The sequence below is a fragment of the Ursus arctos genome, unplaced genomic scaffold (genome assembly GCF_023065955.2).
Source record: "Ursus arctos isolate Adak ecotype North America unplaced genomic scaffold, UrsArc2.0 scaffold_19, whole genome shotgun sequence".
Lineage (NCBI taxonomy): Eukaryota > Metazoa > Chordata > Mammalia > Carnivora > Ursidae > Ursus > Ursus arctos.
This window is the reverse complement of record NW_026622863.1, coordinates 26,518,617-26,533,686: the sequence shown is the minus strand read 5'-3', so window position 1 is coordinate 26,533,686 and position 15,070 is coordinate 26,518,617. Positions and strand designations below refer to the sequence as shown.

Genomic DNA, 15,070 nt, shown 5'->3' with positions numbered 1-15,070 from the left:
TTTTATAATATTAATAGTAATAACTGCCAGGCACTGTTCTTTTTTTTTTTTTTTTTTTTTTAAAGATTTTATTTATTTATTCGACAGAGATAGAGACAGCCAGCGAGAGAGGGAACACAAGCAGGGGGAGTGGGAGAGGAAGCAGGCTCATAGCGGAGGAGCCTGATGTGGGGCTCGATCCCACAACGCCGGGATCACGCCCTGAGCCAAAGGCAGACGCTTAACCGCTGTGCTACTCAGGCGCCCCGCCAGGCACTGTTCTAATACTTTACTTGTATCATCTTACTAATTCTCATAACAATCCTTTGAAGGACTGCCCAGGGGCTACAAAGGCCAGGTCCCAGAATCAAGACATGAACTTAGAGAAGTCTGACTTTACAGCCTGAACTCCAACTACAGAAACATCTCATTACGGGAATGCAGGTTCAGAATTTGGTGAGTTGGCTTAGACAATGGACTAGAATTCTCTTTAAAAACATTTTTTGTTGTTTTTAAAAATATTTTTTTTAAATTTTATTTATTTTTATTTTTTTTTAAGATTTTATTTATTTATTTGACAGAGATAGAGACAGCCAGCAAGAGAGGGAACACAAGCAGGGAGAGTGGGAGAGGAAGAAGCAGGCTCCCAGTGGAGGAGCCTGATGTGGGGCTCGATCCCAGAACGCCGGGATCACGCCCTGAGCCAAAGGCAGAAGCTTAAGCGCTGTGCCACCCAGGCGCCCCTTATTTATTTATTTTTAAAGATTTTATGTGTAAGTACTTTCTGCACCCAACATGGGGCTCGAACTCACAACCCCAAGATCAAGAGTCGTATGCCTCACTGACTCAGCCAGATGCCCCGAGAATTCTTTTTGCCCAAGATTATCTTCTGCACGAACATTCCATATTCCATAGCAGTAATCTCTTGCAAGTGCATGAGTGATAATATTAGGAAAGACATTTTCACTCAAAACCAAGAGTAGGCAAAAATGTCTAAAAACTCAACTCTTGGAGAGTGAAAAATGAACGGAAAATCATCATCATTTAGGCTGTATTAAGGGTTGCTTTTCCTGTCCTGGAGATGAGTTGGGCCAAATAACCTCCGGTCAAGATGAAAAACAGTTCACAATTGTAAGGTGGCACACTCGCATTTGTGACAATGAAACACAGGACCCCTTGATTAATGTAGAGAATGGCCTCACAACCTTGGCCTCACCAACAACAGAGTGCTATCACAGCAAAATCGGGCAAGCATATCACGGAGAGCTTGAAAGGGTGGAGAATGAGAAGCTGGAAGCCAAAAATTTACTACCCTGATATACCCAGGATTTGAGGAAGGTGATTTTTTTTTCTTATAATAGAGAAATATTGCAACATGTTCTGTTTTATGAAGAACCCATAGATGCTTCATATTTTAATAAGAATATATTTGTGTGGGGCGCCTGGGTGGCTCAGTCGTTAAGCATCTGCCTTCGGCTCAGGTCATGATCCCAGGGTCCTGGGATTGAGCCCCGCATAGGGCTCCCTGCTCAGTAGAAAGCCTGCTTCTCCCTCTCCCACTCCCCCTGCTTGTGTTCCCTCTCCTGCTGTTTCTCTCTGTCAAATAAATAAAATCTTAAAAAAAAAGAAAGAATATATTTGTGATTTTTTAAAGTGGAACAAAATTTTTACTCGGACTGTCTGCGACATTGTTAGGTCCTTGAGAAATCACTGAACTAAGTAAGAATAAATGCTGGACACAAGCACCATGAAAAACGTAGACTGAAAGAGAAACCACACACCCAACTTCACATACACAATTCTCATCGCCTACTCCCGAGGAAGCAAACCGACACGACAGCAGCCTCCTCACCCTTCACCTTCTCATCTTCCTGCACCAATATTACTATTTTCCTCCTTTGCTTTTGTACTCTTCCCTCTGAAGCCCAAGTGCCAAATGGGTTAGGGGTGCACAAGAGGAAAATGGAGTTTACGGCTACGCCTTCTCCCATGCTCCACCCAAGAAATGAAGGCAGCATCAGGCACAACTCTGAAGTGTGGGATGTATATGAAAGTCATTCCAGATGAACAGCTTCTCACTCTAATCAGTATCATGAAAATCATTATATAATCAATATCATCAAAATCCCCACACGCACCCTACGCGCTATCACTCAGACTCTGTGACAAGAAACCTTCTTAAGCACATTCTCCCCATCCCCCCAACCCCAGTTTTTCTTTTCATTTAACCACACCCTTAAGTAAACCTTGGGGCATAAAGTCCTTGATCTGCCCCGAGACAGGACTAGGTCACATTCTTAAGCATTCTCCTCCTGGGTGGTTCCCCCTTAATAGAGCATTTCTTGTCAAGCGGGACTTGTCAGCCTTTTTCTTTGGTCTGTTACCTCCTTCGGTCTTTGGATGTCACTTGGCATATACCTCCTTTTCACAGAGCAGACGCCTTGACCAATACTCTCACATGCCGTCCTTACGTAGCATCAGTTTCTAGAAATCAACGTTGACGGCGTGTGGCTTCATCACTTACCAGCCTGGCAAATGAAAGAATGCCCCAGGGAGCACGAGTCCGCTTCTGATGAGATCCAGTTGGAGTTTCTGGACATGTAAGGGCACCCGGGGGGCTTTGGGGGCCGGTGGGCTGCGACACCTGCTGAAGGAGGACCAGACCCAGGTGAGCCTCAGACTCCAAAATCAACCTTTTTAAAAAGTAAATATGAAAACCGAATTTTGCTAGCTTCTCATAGATGGAATGTAGGATATCCCCCCAATGTGAGATGTTGTTGGAGGGCCCAGGAGCGAATGGTCAAGAAAGAATTCTTGAGACATCTTCAGTGCAAAAAAGGTGGTTTTATTAAACACTGGGACAGGACCTGTGGGCAGAAAGAGCTGCCCTGGGAATGTGAGGAGGGACTGATTACATTCTTTCCAGTTGGGAAGGGGTTAGGGCGTGGAAGTCGCTAAGGAATTTGGAAGCAAGGTTTCCCGGACCTTGAGGGGTCATTTTCTACTGTCTAGTAAACCTTAGTCACAAGCCCCTTCAGATGGATATCATTGGGCCATATGTTTGAAGGATGACTGCTAACATATATCTTGGGGTTAGGGGGGGAAGAGATAAAGGAAGTTTCGAAAGGGATTTTTAGATGTTCAAGAAGACTTACGGGATCCTGGAGGTCGGGCTATTGTCAAGCTAAGGTTGCCTTTTGCCTCCGGCAAAATATTAACGTTGAGGCAGTTAAACTTCTGCAGGAAGGTCACCCTGCCTGTCTCAAGAAACTGTCAGTGGCTGGAAGTTGTAAGGAGATTTAATTTTTCTCTATATTTCTTTTGCCTTTGTTCTCCACATCACGCCCACACATTACAGATTATTTTTTCATATTATGCGTTCTTTATCACAAGGCTTCATATTAATTTACCTAGAGGTCAACGAAGATGATGGTGATGTCACAGTGCCTTGGACTGTCCTCCAAGACCACAATATTATGGTGCATGATTTTGAAAAGATCTCTGTAAGAAAGGTAATAGGCAAATAATTTCTCTCCTGGTTTCTGAATTAGGAAACTTGGAGCCAAGAATGATGAAGAGATACTTGCCAGGAACAACGCGGCCATAAACGGTTTCCCACTTCAGAATTCTACACGGTACTTTCAGCGAAATATCAGGTATGGTTAGCTTTTGACAAATTCTGAGAAAACCTCATCATCTTTGCTACAGAGACAATTCAAAGGTTGAAGCCCCACAATATAAATACTTCAGAGGAACTGTGGTAATGAAGTAAAGCGACTGATTTTTCTATGTACAAAAGCGGAAAGATGTTAATTTTTTTCTGTCTCTTGTTCCAGAGTAAAAGCAAGGACTTTACCTTTGTAAACGCTCATCTCAGAGCCTTACCTGGGTTTTTTCTTTCTTGATGTTTTCCCAGGTGCTTTAGATGTGGCCCAATCCACCACTTACTCCCTTCTTCCAGAAAGTCCCAGAGAAGATCCTGGACCCCCAGGTTCCAAGTGTAAGCAAGGTGTTCTCCCCAGACACGACAGTAATTTTCTGCTTCCTCGTAGCTGCAGTGAAACCTGTTAAGCTGATAACAATGCTTTTTACCATGTTGCTCTGGGATATTTAGCTCACCTCCTAGGATGATAGCTGTTCTGATGTATAACCAAAGCCAGATTCTTCGCCTGAAGAACATTTTCTCTGTGAGCTGTGAGCAAGAACAGTGTGGGGGCCCCAGCAGCTGCCTGGTCCTTTAAATATATTCTTGGTGGGTCTGTCACATTTATTAGTATTATTCTTTTAGGAATAGGGGATAGTTTGTCAAGGAGATAATAGGCTTTCTGTTTTTGTTTTTAAGAACCCAGGTGGAGTCCCTACGAGCTGAAAACAAACAGCAAAAATCAATAAAGCAATGAGCATTTAAAGAACACCACCACCTGTGTCTACACAACTGGCTGTGCCTTTAGCTTTAGAATAGCTCTTTATTTGCTGAGCCTACACCGTAAAGGAGTAGAAGATGATGAATAGCTAAGTCAGTATTGCTAAAAATTAAGAAATGTATTGTGTGTGTGCTTTTTTTTTAAAGGAAACCATTCTTACAGACCCCCACGACGTATTTAAATTATCATATTCTGTTTTTTAAATGAGTTTCAAACATAAAACTAGGCATAAACTATATGCTAAAGCTCTCGCACAATCCTAAAACCCAAAAAATAAATATCTGATGAAAGGATGAATACAAATTAAATGCAAACAGCGCTGAAGACCAATGAAATGAAAACGTGCTGCACTAAATAGCGATCCGACAGGTAAACACGGTACTAGCGTGTGACCGCACAGGTTGTTTTGATTTAGCACGCACGCTACTTCATGCTGCAGGGAAAATCCATTCTCTCACCACTTTTCTTTATTTAACTTGCTGAAAAACCTTTGTTCACACAGCATGTCATTTGTCCTTCACCTGCAGGGAATCTGTTTATTTGAGCCATTTTTCTTTCTTGGTACCAAAATACGATAATAAATACAAATTAATGTGGGCACTGAAAGAGTTTGATAGGTTTCAGGGTTCAGCTAGTTGTGCAAATGGCCCAAATGACGCGCATATTACTTTTAAAAATCATTACGTAAAGACACCAGGATCAAATATTCTCTTAAGTGTCTATGCCAAGAATACACTGCCTCAGTTTGAAAAAACACTGCAGTAATCGAACAAAAGATGAATATGGTCTGTGCCCTACCTTGAAAATGTTTACAGTCTAATTAGGGAAAAAAAAAAGACCCAACAATTGTAGTTTAATAAAGACAGTGTCACTGGACTGGTACAGCATGTATCAATGGAGGCTCAGAGTAGGAAGAAATTATTTCCAGCACTGGGCCATACTGGTAGACGAGAAGGGTCATCCTGGCAGGAGTCAATATGAGTAAGTCATACAAGTGGAAAGTATAGAGAGAAAGAAATAACTCGGGGGGGGGGCACCTGGGGAGACAGTAGTGGGAACTCAAACTAGAAAACTGAAATATCTTGAAATGCCAGAAAATAAAAGAGTATCCATTGAATTTGGAAGGTCTCTAAATAGAGTCCACCAAGTCTTCACCGCAATGGAATTGTTCGGGTGCAGGACTTTGCTACAAAGTCTTCATTTTCCAACACTTTATTAACACACATACTTACGTACATACATACGTTTCAGGCATTTTTTAGTGAAACCTGATGCTGATGGAATCTTCTCTGAGGTCAATTCGTATCTTAGTGCGGTGATTCCAAACCTTTTTACGGCGTCTGATGCATACTCTCAATACATGCTTTACCGAGAGCACAAGTATATCAAATGTTCAACTTAAACGATCAAGATATTGGTGAGAGAGCTGCTTAGAACTGAAGATGCACATATGCGCGGTCTCTCGCCCACGTCGCAGCACCACACAGCGGGAGCGTGCCCAGCACAGCCGCAGCGCCCTGCAACCCTGCGGCGACTAAGCCGGAGTCTGGGGCGAAAGGGGCGTCGCCGCCGTGATTGCGCGCGCCGACGTCCAGCCACACCCTCGGGGCGGAGCGAGGCCTTTTCCGCCGCGGGGCGGCCCGCCCCACCCTTTTGCCCGGCGATTGGTGAAGTGGCAGCTGCTGGGGCGGTGATTGGAGGGTTCGCCGCCATCTCCTCCAATGGAAATGAGCCAGAGGCGGGTTCAGTGGCGGAAGGAGCATGGCGTGGAGACAGCTCAAAGTGAGTTCAGAAAGTGGGTTGTGCGGCTGCGGTTAGTGTGAGCGAGGTGCGGGGCTAGAGGAGAATAGAGGGCTAACCTGGGCGAGGTGTGCACGGGATCCCGCTCCGAGGCCGTGGGCCCCCTGGACACGTCTGTGCGTGTGTGGAGGCACCTGCAAGTGCTCGTGCGTGTGCATTAACACGTGTAACGGCACGTTCCAGTCTAGGGAGATGCAGGTCTTTGCCAACGCACGTGGGCCAGACTTTTATTGAGCCTGGCACACGGGCGTTTAGTGAACACATGACTGCCTGACATCCTGTGCAGGATCCAACGTGCAATGCAGTTACACTAAGACATGGCCCCAACACTTCCAGATGAAATTTTGGGGCGGGGGCTTGTGTAACCGCGTCGAGATAACTTGTTGATTGACATTAAGGGGCGTTCCTACGATCCGCTGGAGACTAGAAGCAAGACAATAAATACTTGCTCTATATTAACAGCTGGGAGTGATTCTCAGGGGCAAATCTGATCGCGTCACTAACTTGTGTAGGGAGTAAAACTCAAATCTTCATTCTGGCCAAGATTCCTGCCTATCTCCCCAGTTCTTTTTAAGCCGTGCTTTTCCTCATTCCTCGGTTTCCAACAAGCCTTTCTCCTTTCCCTCTTCCTTGGGTGCATCTCTTTACCCTCTGCCACTGAGAGCGCCTTTACACTCTTTCCTGTCCCCACTGCGTCCTAGTTAACTCCTATTTATCCTTTGGACGTCAGCTTTAAGTCACTTCCTCAAGAAAGCCTTCCTCTCCTTCTGAGATTGGGTTGGGTTCTATTATTACCCTATACGGTTTTTTCTTTGTACTAATCCTCAGTTACATATTTGCGTGATCATTGACTAACGACTGTCTCCTCCTGCGACTGTCCTCCTTGAGGGCAGGGACTCTGTTTAACCTCTCTTGAAGTGCTCTGTCACTATTGGGCAGATGAATGAATGAATGAATGAATGAATGAATGACTCATCACCTGGCAGTGTTAACTAGAGAAAAGCATTATGAAGCACCTTTTGAACAGGATAGTGATTCTTGACTCAATAAGACCTGATGCTCCTTTTTAAAAAAACATTTTGCAACTGCTTTTATTATCCTGAAGTAGAATTTATGTATGATGTAATCTGTATTTTATAATTTTAAAAGTTCAACTAATGTCCTAACTGGAATATAAAAGAGACATTAGTTTGTAATAAAATAACATGTATTTCAGCATGTAAATGTTACGGCATGTCTCAGTGAGATATAGTCAGGTGGTTAAGCCTCTATTTAGAAATTCTAGTGCCTCAGGAATGTGTGGATGGCTCCGACTGTCCGTTAAGCGTCTGTCTTCAGCGCAGGTCCTGGGATCAACGCAGGCAGCGGGCTCTCTGATCAGCCGGGAGCCTGCTGCTCCCCCTGCTTGTGCTCAAGCTCTCTGACAAATAAATAAAATCTTAAAACAAAACTCTAGCGCCTCAGGTATGTTTTATTGTCAAACACCCAAGCAAAGCACTATACCATTCCTGATATCTCTGAAATGGGGAACAATCCTTGGTAATGTTCTATGTGAAACAGTGCAGTTGTCCCCCAGTTTACGAGGGAATTGCATTCCTAGAAAAGTCAACGTACGTGAAAACTGTGCAGGAGATAGTTTGTGTTCATGTGGTGGAATATAGGCTCAGATAATATGAATAGATACTTTTTACATACTGAATGTCAGTAAGATGATCAAAAGTCATACAGGACAGGGACAGTTCATCTGTCAGAGAGCCTAAAACAGTGCAGGATGTCTGCCTTTACTGATTCCTTCCCACTAACTCTAGTAGCATTCCTCCAAAATGCCTACCACAGGTCCCCTAGGAGGCAATACTGCCTTTCTTGAAACCTCTGGCCTGGAGTCTTTCAGGGCACGATGAGTGTCAGAAGTACGGTTATAGCCGCTGAAAGTAGAGGCCAGTGTGTGAGCAGGACTAGAAATGAAGGAGACCAGTGTTAGCAGAAGGCTAGGGACATTGCTTCATGTGACATGTCATGATGTCCTGTGTGCATGGCTGTAAAGGGCTTAGAGAAGTTACTGCAGTCTGGCCTTGAGGGAATCTCAATGGGCTTTTTTCCCCTCCCCAGAAGCGGGCCCAGGATGCTGTGGTCATCCTGGGGGGCGGAGGACTTCTCTTTACTTCCTACCTGACAGCCATGGGGGATGAACATTTCTATGCTGAACACCTGATGCCGGCTATGCAGAGGCTGCTGGACCCCGAGTCAGCCCACAGGCTGGCCATTCGTGTCACCTCCTTGGGGCTCCTTCCTCGTGCCACGTTTCAAGACTCTGACATGCTGGTAGGTGCTGTTGGAACACCTTCTGATTAACAAGCTCTATAGGTAATTCTGACATAGACGTGCTGGGGCTTGCACTTTGAGAAACACCGGGATAGCCCGTGTACCTCCGGCTTTGTTTCCCTCTTCCTAGGAAGTGAGAGTCCTGGGCCATAAATTCCGAAATCCAGTTGGAATTGCTGCAGGATTTGATAAGCACGGGGAAGCTGTGGACGGACTTTACAAGATGGGCTTTGGTTTTGTTGAGATAGGCAGCGTGACTCCGAAGCCTCAGGAAGGAAACCCCAGACCCAGGGTCTTCCGTCTCCCTGAGGACCAAGCTGTCATTAACAGGTAGGTGAATAGCCCAGAGGGAACAGTGGCTCGTTTACAAATTTAAATCTTTCCTTCTGTTTGGTGGTGTTCTGGCAAGTTCTCTAGGAGTTCTAGGGGTGTTTAGACTTTGGAAGTCTAAGAACTGACTCTGAATTTTTTTTTTCCTGTTTCTGAAAGTCAGAAGTATAGTGGAAATGGCCATTTCCTCCAAAGCCTGTGCCTTCTGGCTGAGGGCTCTAACCTTGTCCCCCTCCCACCCACTTCTGTGCTACAGATACGGATTTAACAGTCATGGACTCTCGGTGGTGGAACACAGGTTGCGGGCCAGACAGGAGAAACAGGCCAGGCTCACAGAAGGTAAAGTGGGGGTGCACTAGAGGGGCTTTCTTCATTTATTGGAAGGAAACCTGTGGGAGAAACGTCAGGAACATTCCTAGTGAAAAAAACATGACTCAGCAATAGGAAGAAAACCACGATGGAACTCGGGAATTTTCCCAGCTTTACCACAGCCACCAAGATTTTAACTGAATTTCACAATTCAGCAAAGACTCACTTAGTTTCTGCCTTGTTATATAACCTGGGTTATATCATAACTGGGGCAGCTTAGAAGTGAGCAAAGCAAAGCCGCTCCTCCTCGTCACATGTGTGGGAGATGTGAGCAGGCCTTGAGCGCCATCTTCTCTGTCTTGCTTTGTTGTCCTTTTGTGTAATTAGTCCATTAGTAAATACAGAGAAGCATAAAGAAGACAGTTAAAATTACTCATACTCCTTCCTACTCCGGGAGAGCTGATCTTGGCATTTGGGAAAATAGCCTTCATGACTCGTTCAGAGACACCGTGCATTTTGGGAGGCCACCTGGGGGGATGCTGCCGTATGTTGGGGGGGGGGTTCTGCTTTGTTGTGCCGCAGGATGCACGTAAGTGCGTGTAGCACTATTTTGTCCTCACCATGCCTTCCCAGTCGCCCTCTGAGATTGTGTGGGGCTGTGGCCATTTTCCTCATTGGGTCCCTCTGGACCTCTTTCCAGGAGTATAGTCTCATTAAATGGCCTGGTGGCAAGATGAGAAAAACCTGTGGACATCAGATTCACGTGAGGAAGTGAGGTTGAAAGGGCCAAGGCAGTCAACAATCTCTGATTTTAGGAGGAGGAAATGACCTTGTTTGGAAATCCCAGGCTTTGGTAGAAGCAGACCTTGAGTCCTACATACCTTCCCATTTGGGGAACTCTGAACCTTAGACTATGACCTCCATGGCATGTGATACTGTCCTTCCTTCTTGCCTTCCTTTCTTTTTTTTTGTTTTTTATCCTTTCCTTCTTTTAATTGTTCCCAGTGTGAGCTTTCTCCCATTCTCCCTTGCCCATCCCCTCACCCCCACTCCAGCACAAACATGGATTGAAGGAGAATCTTAGAGCAGAGTTCTACACATCCTGTTTTCCTACAGCTAGAAGACTTGAAGATAGCTTATTGCAAGCACAATAAGGAACATGAATTGCAAAAATTGTGGTGCCCTTTGAGGACAGAGTAATTCAGAAATTTCTAAGTTGAAAGTCTTGGCCCTTTGGGCAGCTCACTGCTGATGGAAGATCCATTAGCTGCATGAAAGGGGTGCTCCTTTTAAAGCCGGCTTACCTGCTTGGCTTGGTGGAGGCTGGACTGGGGAAGCTTGGAGGCCTTGCTGAGCTTTTGTCTAATTGGGTGCTAACCCCCTCCTCACCTACCTTCTCCAGGGAGTATTTACTTTCAAGTTGGTGATTAAAAGGGGGGCCAGTTTAGGGCATGAGAAGGTGGTTAGCAATACTACAAGGTGCTTTTTGATCCCACTGACCTGACACACATTTTGGGGGCTCACTTGCTGTTCCAGGTCTTTTCCCAACCACCCGCTGGAAAAAGCAGCCAGCACCACTGACGTACCAGTGACCTTTGCAGATAGGGTGGTGGCTTAGAAGTACAGACAACCTCTTGCTTTCACGCATAGCAGGTTTCTGAAATGTATTTTTCTCCAAGTCCAAAATGCAAGTTGATAATCCCATCGGTTTTTAAGTTGGTTGGCATAATACTTACTGTGCAAAATGAGACATTTTGGAGTGTGAAGGCTGTGGGCGTTAATAATTATGCCCAGGGTACAGCAGCCGTCAGGGCTTTTCTGGGACCACTGGGATGTGCACTCACCCTACTTATGAGGGGGAATCCCTCCTCAGAGAACTGAAATTCTAAGTTATAAAAGAATTATAGCTCTATATTAGGCATGAATAGTGGAAAACATTTTCCAGTATTGTATACATAATCTTTAATTGTGCTTTTTCTTCACCAATGCCCACCTAGTCACTTGACTCAAGGCCAGCAAACAGCCCTCGAGAGTAAACATTTGCCCCCTTGTAAACAAGCTTGGATTTCTGACCGCCCTCATTACATTTATGAACCCTAGCTTTTGTATTTGCAGTCCTAATCTCTCCATTTTCCATTAAATTTTTAAAAAGAGAAAGGGCACAATGCAGTAAAACATCCCAGTAGTTGCCCCGACATTGCTGCGCAAAGGTAGTGAGCTCCCCGCGGTCAGCAGGCAGCCCTACCCTGCAGCTTTCTTGGTGTTTGCCCCCCACCCCCGGGCCCCGGGAAGATCCCAGGCGGAGGTGGAGGCCTGCAGGGCTGTGTAGTTAAGGACGGCCTCAGCATGTTGCACGGGAAATGGCGCTTGGGGACAAAATATTGACGAACGATCTTCACAGAGGGGCTGCCACTAGGAATAAACCTGGGGAAGAATAAGACCTCGGTGGACGCTGCTGCAGACTACGCGGAGGGGGTTCGCGTCCTGGGCCCCTTGGCGGACTACCTGGTAGTGAACGTGTCCAGTCCCAACACGGCTGGGCTGCGGGGCCTTCAGGGAAAGGCGGAGCTGCGCCACCTGCTGACCAAGGTAAGCAATTACTTGTCCGGGCTCCGTTCCGCCAGCCTGACCTGCCCACTCCTTTCCGGTTCTTTCTCCAGAGGGAAGCTTCAACGTCGCTGTTGAGGAGCTGTCCTTAGCACCTGGACCGATGGGACCCCTTGCTATACTCGTAATCCCCTGTAGAAACCCTGATTACGCTCAACAGTGATTCATGGCTCAGTCACCTGCCCCTGCTGTTAAACCATAAGGTTCTGTGAGAGCAGGGGGCTGGGTCTCTCTATCCCTAGCAATGAGCACGTTGAATGAATGGATTGGATGACTCCTTATCAAATAGTACTTGTGACAGTATTTCCTGGTTATCCCTTTTAGGAAAAAAGTCTAAGTAAACCTTAATATATTAGCTAACGCCAATGACAACAGTAGGGACTTACTCTTGGGGATCCCTTGGTTCAAGAGAATCACATCCATCTTGATGGGGTCTTTGGCATAACCGGGAGCTGTATTTCCGGGAAAGGAGACGCTGCTGCTGCTTCAGTGTGAGACCATGCTGATCTGGGGCTGCAGGTCAGGGGCACTGGGGGCTGCGGCCTCAGGGTCCCTGTCTCTGGCCGTGTGTTGCTCTAGGTGCTGCAGGAGAGGGACGCCCTGCAGGGAGCACGCAAGCCAGCTGTGCTGGTGAAGATCGCACCCGACCTCACAGCCCAGGACAAGGAGGATATTGCTAGTGTGGTGAGAGAGGTGCGAGTCAGGCTGGGCCCTGGGACGTCCCTCACCGCGAGGGGGTGAGGGGGGAGGGGGGCACTTGGCCAGCTGGGCTAGCGCGTGGCTTCCTTTCTGTGACAGTGAGAGGTGGTTTGGTATCCGTCATGATGTAACTTATCACAGAATACAAAGCGAATGTTTGGAGGAGTCATTTTCCTGTACTTCTTCCCTCCTCTCTTTGCTCAGATCTATCTGGCAAGGGCTCTAAGGCTTTCGCTTGCATCCTGGGTCAGACTAGGGTATTCTGTGACCCTCTCCAGTCTGACCCCAGGTCCCTGTGTCATAGGAGAGTGGTGCGAACACAGACTGAATCTGCAAGTCCTGGGTTCAGATCCTAGTTCCACCACTTACCACCTCGGGGCCTTGGGCAGGACTCAAATGAGTGGCTCTAAGCATTGAACCCTGTGCTAGTGGAACCTTGTGGGTGGCGATATGGGTTGACTGCTATGGTTATGTTGAGGCTCATCCAGACACCTGTTCTAGAAGCATAGTGAGCTCTGTTATGGCTCTTGCTTCCAGGGGCTGTAGTGTGGGCACCTGGCCCGGCTGCGGGCTCAGACCCTCAGGGAAGCCTCTCCAGCTCCATCTGTGCCATGACCGGAGGGCTGTTTCTCTGTCTCACACTGCAGTTAGGCATCGATGGATTGATTATCACAAACACCACAGTGAGCCGCCCTGCCAGCCTCCAGGGTGCCCTGCGCTCTGAAATAGGAGGGCTGAGTGGGAAGCCCCTCCGGGATTTATCAACCCAAACCATCCGGGAGATGTATGCACTCACCAAAGGCAAGAATTCGGTCCCTGTGTCTTCAGATTTGCGTGCGGCTCGTCGGGCTCTGGGGTTTGATCGGATTCGGGGTTCCCTGAACTGCATTCCGCAGGGGCCGGAGGGCGGAAGGCAAACCGAGGTGCTCGCATTGCCCGCCCTTCCTCACACTGTTGCATGCGCTTCGGTGCAGGCGGAGTCCCCATCATCGGGGTCGGCGGCGTCAGCAGTGGGCAGGACGCGCTGGAGAAGATCCGGGCGGGGGCCTCCCTGGTGCAGCTGTACACGGCTCTCACCTACCGCGGACCGCCCGTGGTGGGCAGGGTCAAGCGGGAGCTGGAGGCCCTTTTGAAGTGAGTGGGGCCATGGGTGGCTTGAAACAGGAGAGTTAATGTGGTATCAATTCAGAATGACTCAAGTGAAGGAGATGCTATTTACCTGTCCCTATTTGTTCCTCCTTCAAAAAGGATTCAAAAACACAGGGAAAGATTACTGTGTTGCTCCTATGAGAAAGCACAAACAGGGCCAAGGAATTCGCCATTAACTGCCAAGACAGTGGTATTTATTGACCTGTGGACTTTGGGCAGCATCCCTGTTCAGGAACATTGGCTTGAGGTTAGGGAGCTGTGAATACTCGACATTGGTTTCCTTCCTGGTGTGAAGACCATGTGGGAGGCACAAGGCATGCCTCTGGGGGAGAAAGAGGCAGTTATGGGGCTGACAGCCTGGGTGGATATGGGCTTCCAGCGAGAGCAGGGCCTGTCCTTCACCATTTGCTGAAATTGCTTTGTTTTCTCTTTTTCCAGGGAGCAGGGTTTTACCAGAATCACAGATGCCATTGGAGCAGATCATCGGAGGTGAGGATGTTGTCTGTCGCAAGCCTGATCTGGAATCTTCTCACTAAAGCAGGTGGGCCTTTGTGGCTGGATTGAGAGAGGACAGCGACATCCCCCAACCCACAGGAGCCCTTCCTCCGGCCTGACTTTTGTCAAAGCCAATCATGAGTGTCACTTGAATCAACACGTGGCTTTCTTTAATTACTTGTCGGACCATGAGCTGTATTCATGATTCTTTCTGGACTCAAATCTCTTTAATATTGCAAGGACATTAAATATTTGAGGGGAAAAAATCATGGAAAAAATAAAGCCATTTAAAACCTGGATTTAAATCCCAGCCTTTTCTGGAGGGCCCCGGGCTTTGGCCTCTGCTGCCTGCAATCTGTACCGGGCTTCCGACGAGCTTGACTCTCTCATTCTATCTTTACTTTTTTTTATTTGAAGTTTTTTAAATTTCAAACATAGAGTTGCAAGAGTTGGGCTCGTGGGTTAGCCATTCTCTCTCTGTCTTCACATTGTCTTCCCTCTGTGAGTCTGGGTCCTCATCTTTTCGTATGTATGAGGACACCGGTTACGTCGGAGTAGGCCCCACCCCGATGGCCTCAATTTAATTAGATTCCCTCGGTAAAGATAGGATTTGGAAAGACCCTCTCTGCAAATAAGGGCAATTTTCTGCAGTTCTGGGGGTTAGGATTTTAACATAGCAATTTTGGGGAGACACAATTCAACCCATCACAGGAAAATGTGCTTGCTGTCTCCTTTCTTTATTATCTGTGACTTGGGGTGCCATCGGGCAGACAGGTTCTCAAGGTGCTTGCAGACTGTAGACAAGATGCTAAAGAGGCGTATCGTTAAAGAGATTGAGCAACACCAGTCTTTTCAATACTGAAAAGCAAATGGCGGAGAGAAGCTGGAAACCTTGTCTGGGCAGTGCTGTTGGGGTGTGGCCCCCCTCACAGCCGCCAGGAAATTACCTTTGTTCC

At 47.0% G+C, this 15,070-nt stretch overlaps 2 protein-coding genes and 1 long non-coding RNA gene across 5 annotated transcripts in view; 2 read left to right on the top strand and 1 right to left on the bottom strand.

The window, feature by feature from the left end:
• The window catches only part of PKD1L3 (polycystin 1 like 3, transient receptor potential channel interacting), a 69,034-nt gene extending 60,646 nt beyond the window's left edge, over positions 1 to 8,388 (bottom strand). Inside the window, exons 1-2 of the mRNA XM_057314214.1 lie at positions 3,865 to 8,388; positions 2,504 to 2,626 (exon numbers count right to left, since the gene is read on the bottom strand). Of these exons, the coding sequence (XP_057170197.1) occupies positions 2,504 to 2,626; positions 3,865 to 4,159 (418 nt within the window). The 5' untranslated portion in view covers positions 4,160 to 8,388. The remainder of the gene's footprint in view (positions 1 to 2,503; positions 2,627 to 3,864) is intronic.
• On the top strand, positions 2,278 to 4,080 carry LOC130544114 (uncharacterized). Its single transcript, XR_008960102.1, has 3 exons — positions 2,278 to 2,647; positions 3,531 to 3,635; positions 3,896 to 4,080. It is a non-coding gene; the product is annotated as an uncharacterized LOC130544114 (long non-coding RNA).
• Positions 6,127 to 14,413, top strand: DHODH (dihydroorotate dehydrogenase (quinone)). Of its 3 annotated transcripts, XM_026495140.4 has the most exons (9): positions 6,127 to 6,185; positions 8,313 to 8,525; positions 8,656 to 8,855; positions 9,112 to 9,194; positions 11,566 to 11,753; positions 12,351 to 12,464; positions 13,118 to 13,271; positions 13,445 to 13,604; positions 14,058 to 14,413. In XM_026495140.4, exons 1-9 carry the CDS (start codon positions 6,165 to 6,167, stop codon positions 14,110 to 14,112), a joined length of 1,188 nt encoding a protein of 395 aa, XP_026350925.2. In that variant the 5' UTR covers positions 6,127 to 6,164; the 3' UTR covers positions 14,113 to 14,413. The 3 variants fall into 3 exon arrangements, with proteins under 3 accessions (XP_026350925.2, XP_026350926.2, XP_057170198.1); XM_026495141.4 differs by lacking the exon at positions 13,445 to 13,604 and having other exon boundaries at positions 6,142 to 6,185; XM_057314215.1 differs by lacking the exon at positions 13,118 to 13,271 and having other exon boundaries at positions 6,142 to 6,185; positions 14,058 to 14,167.
• Positions 14,414 to 15,070: the final 657 nt, after the last annotated feature.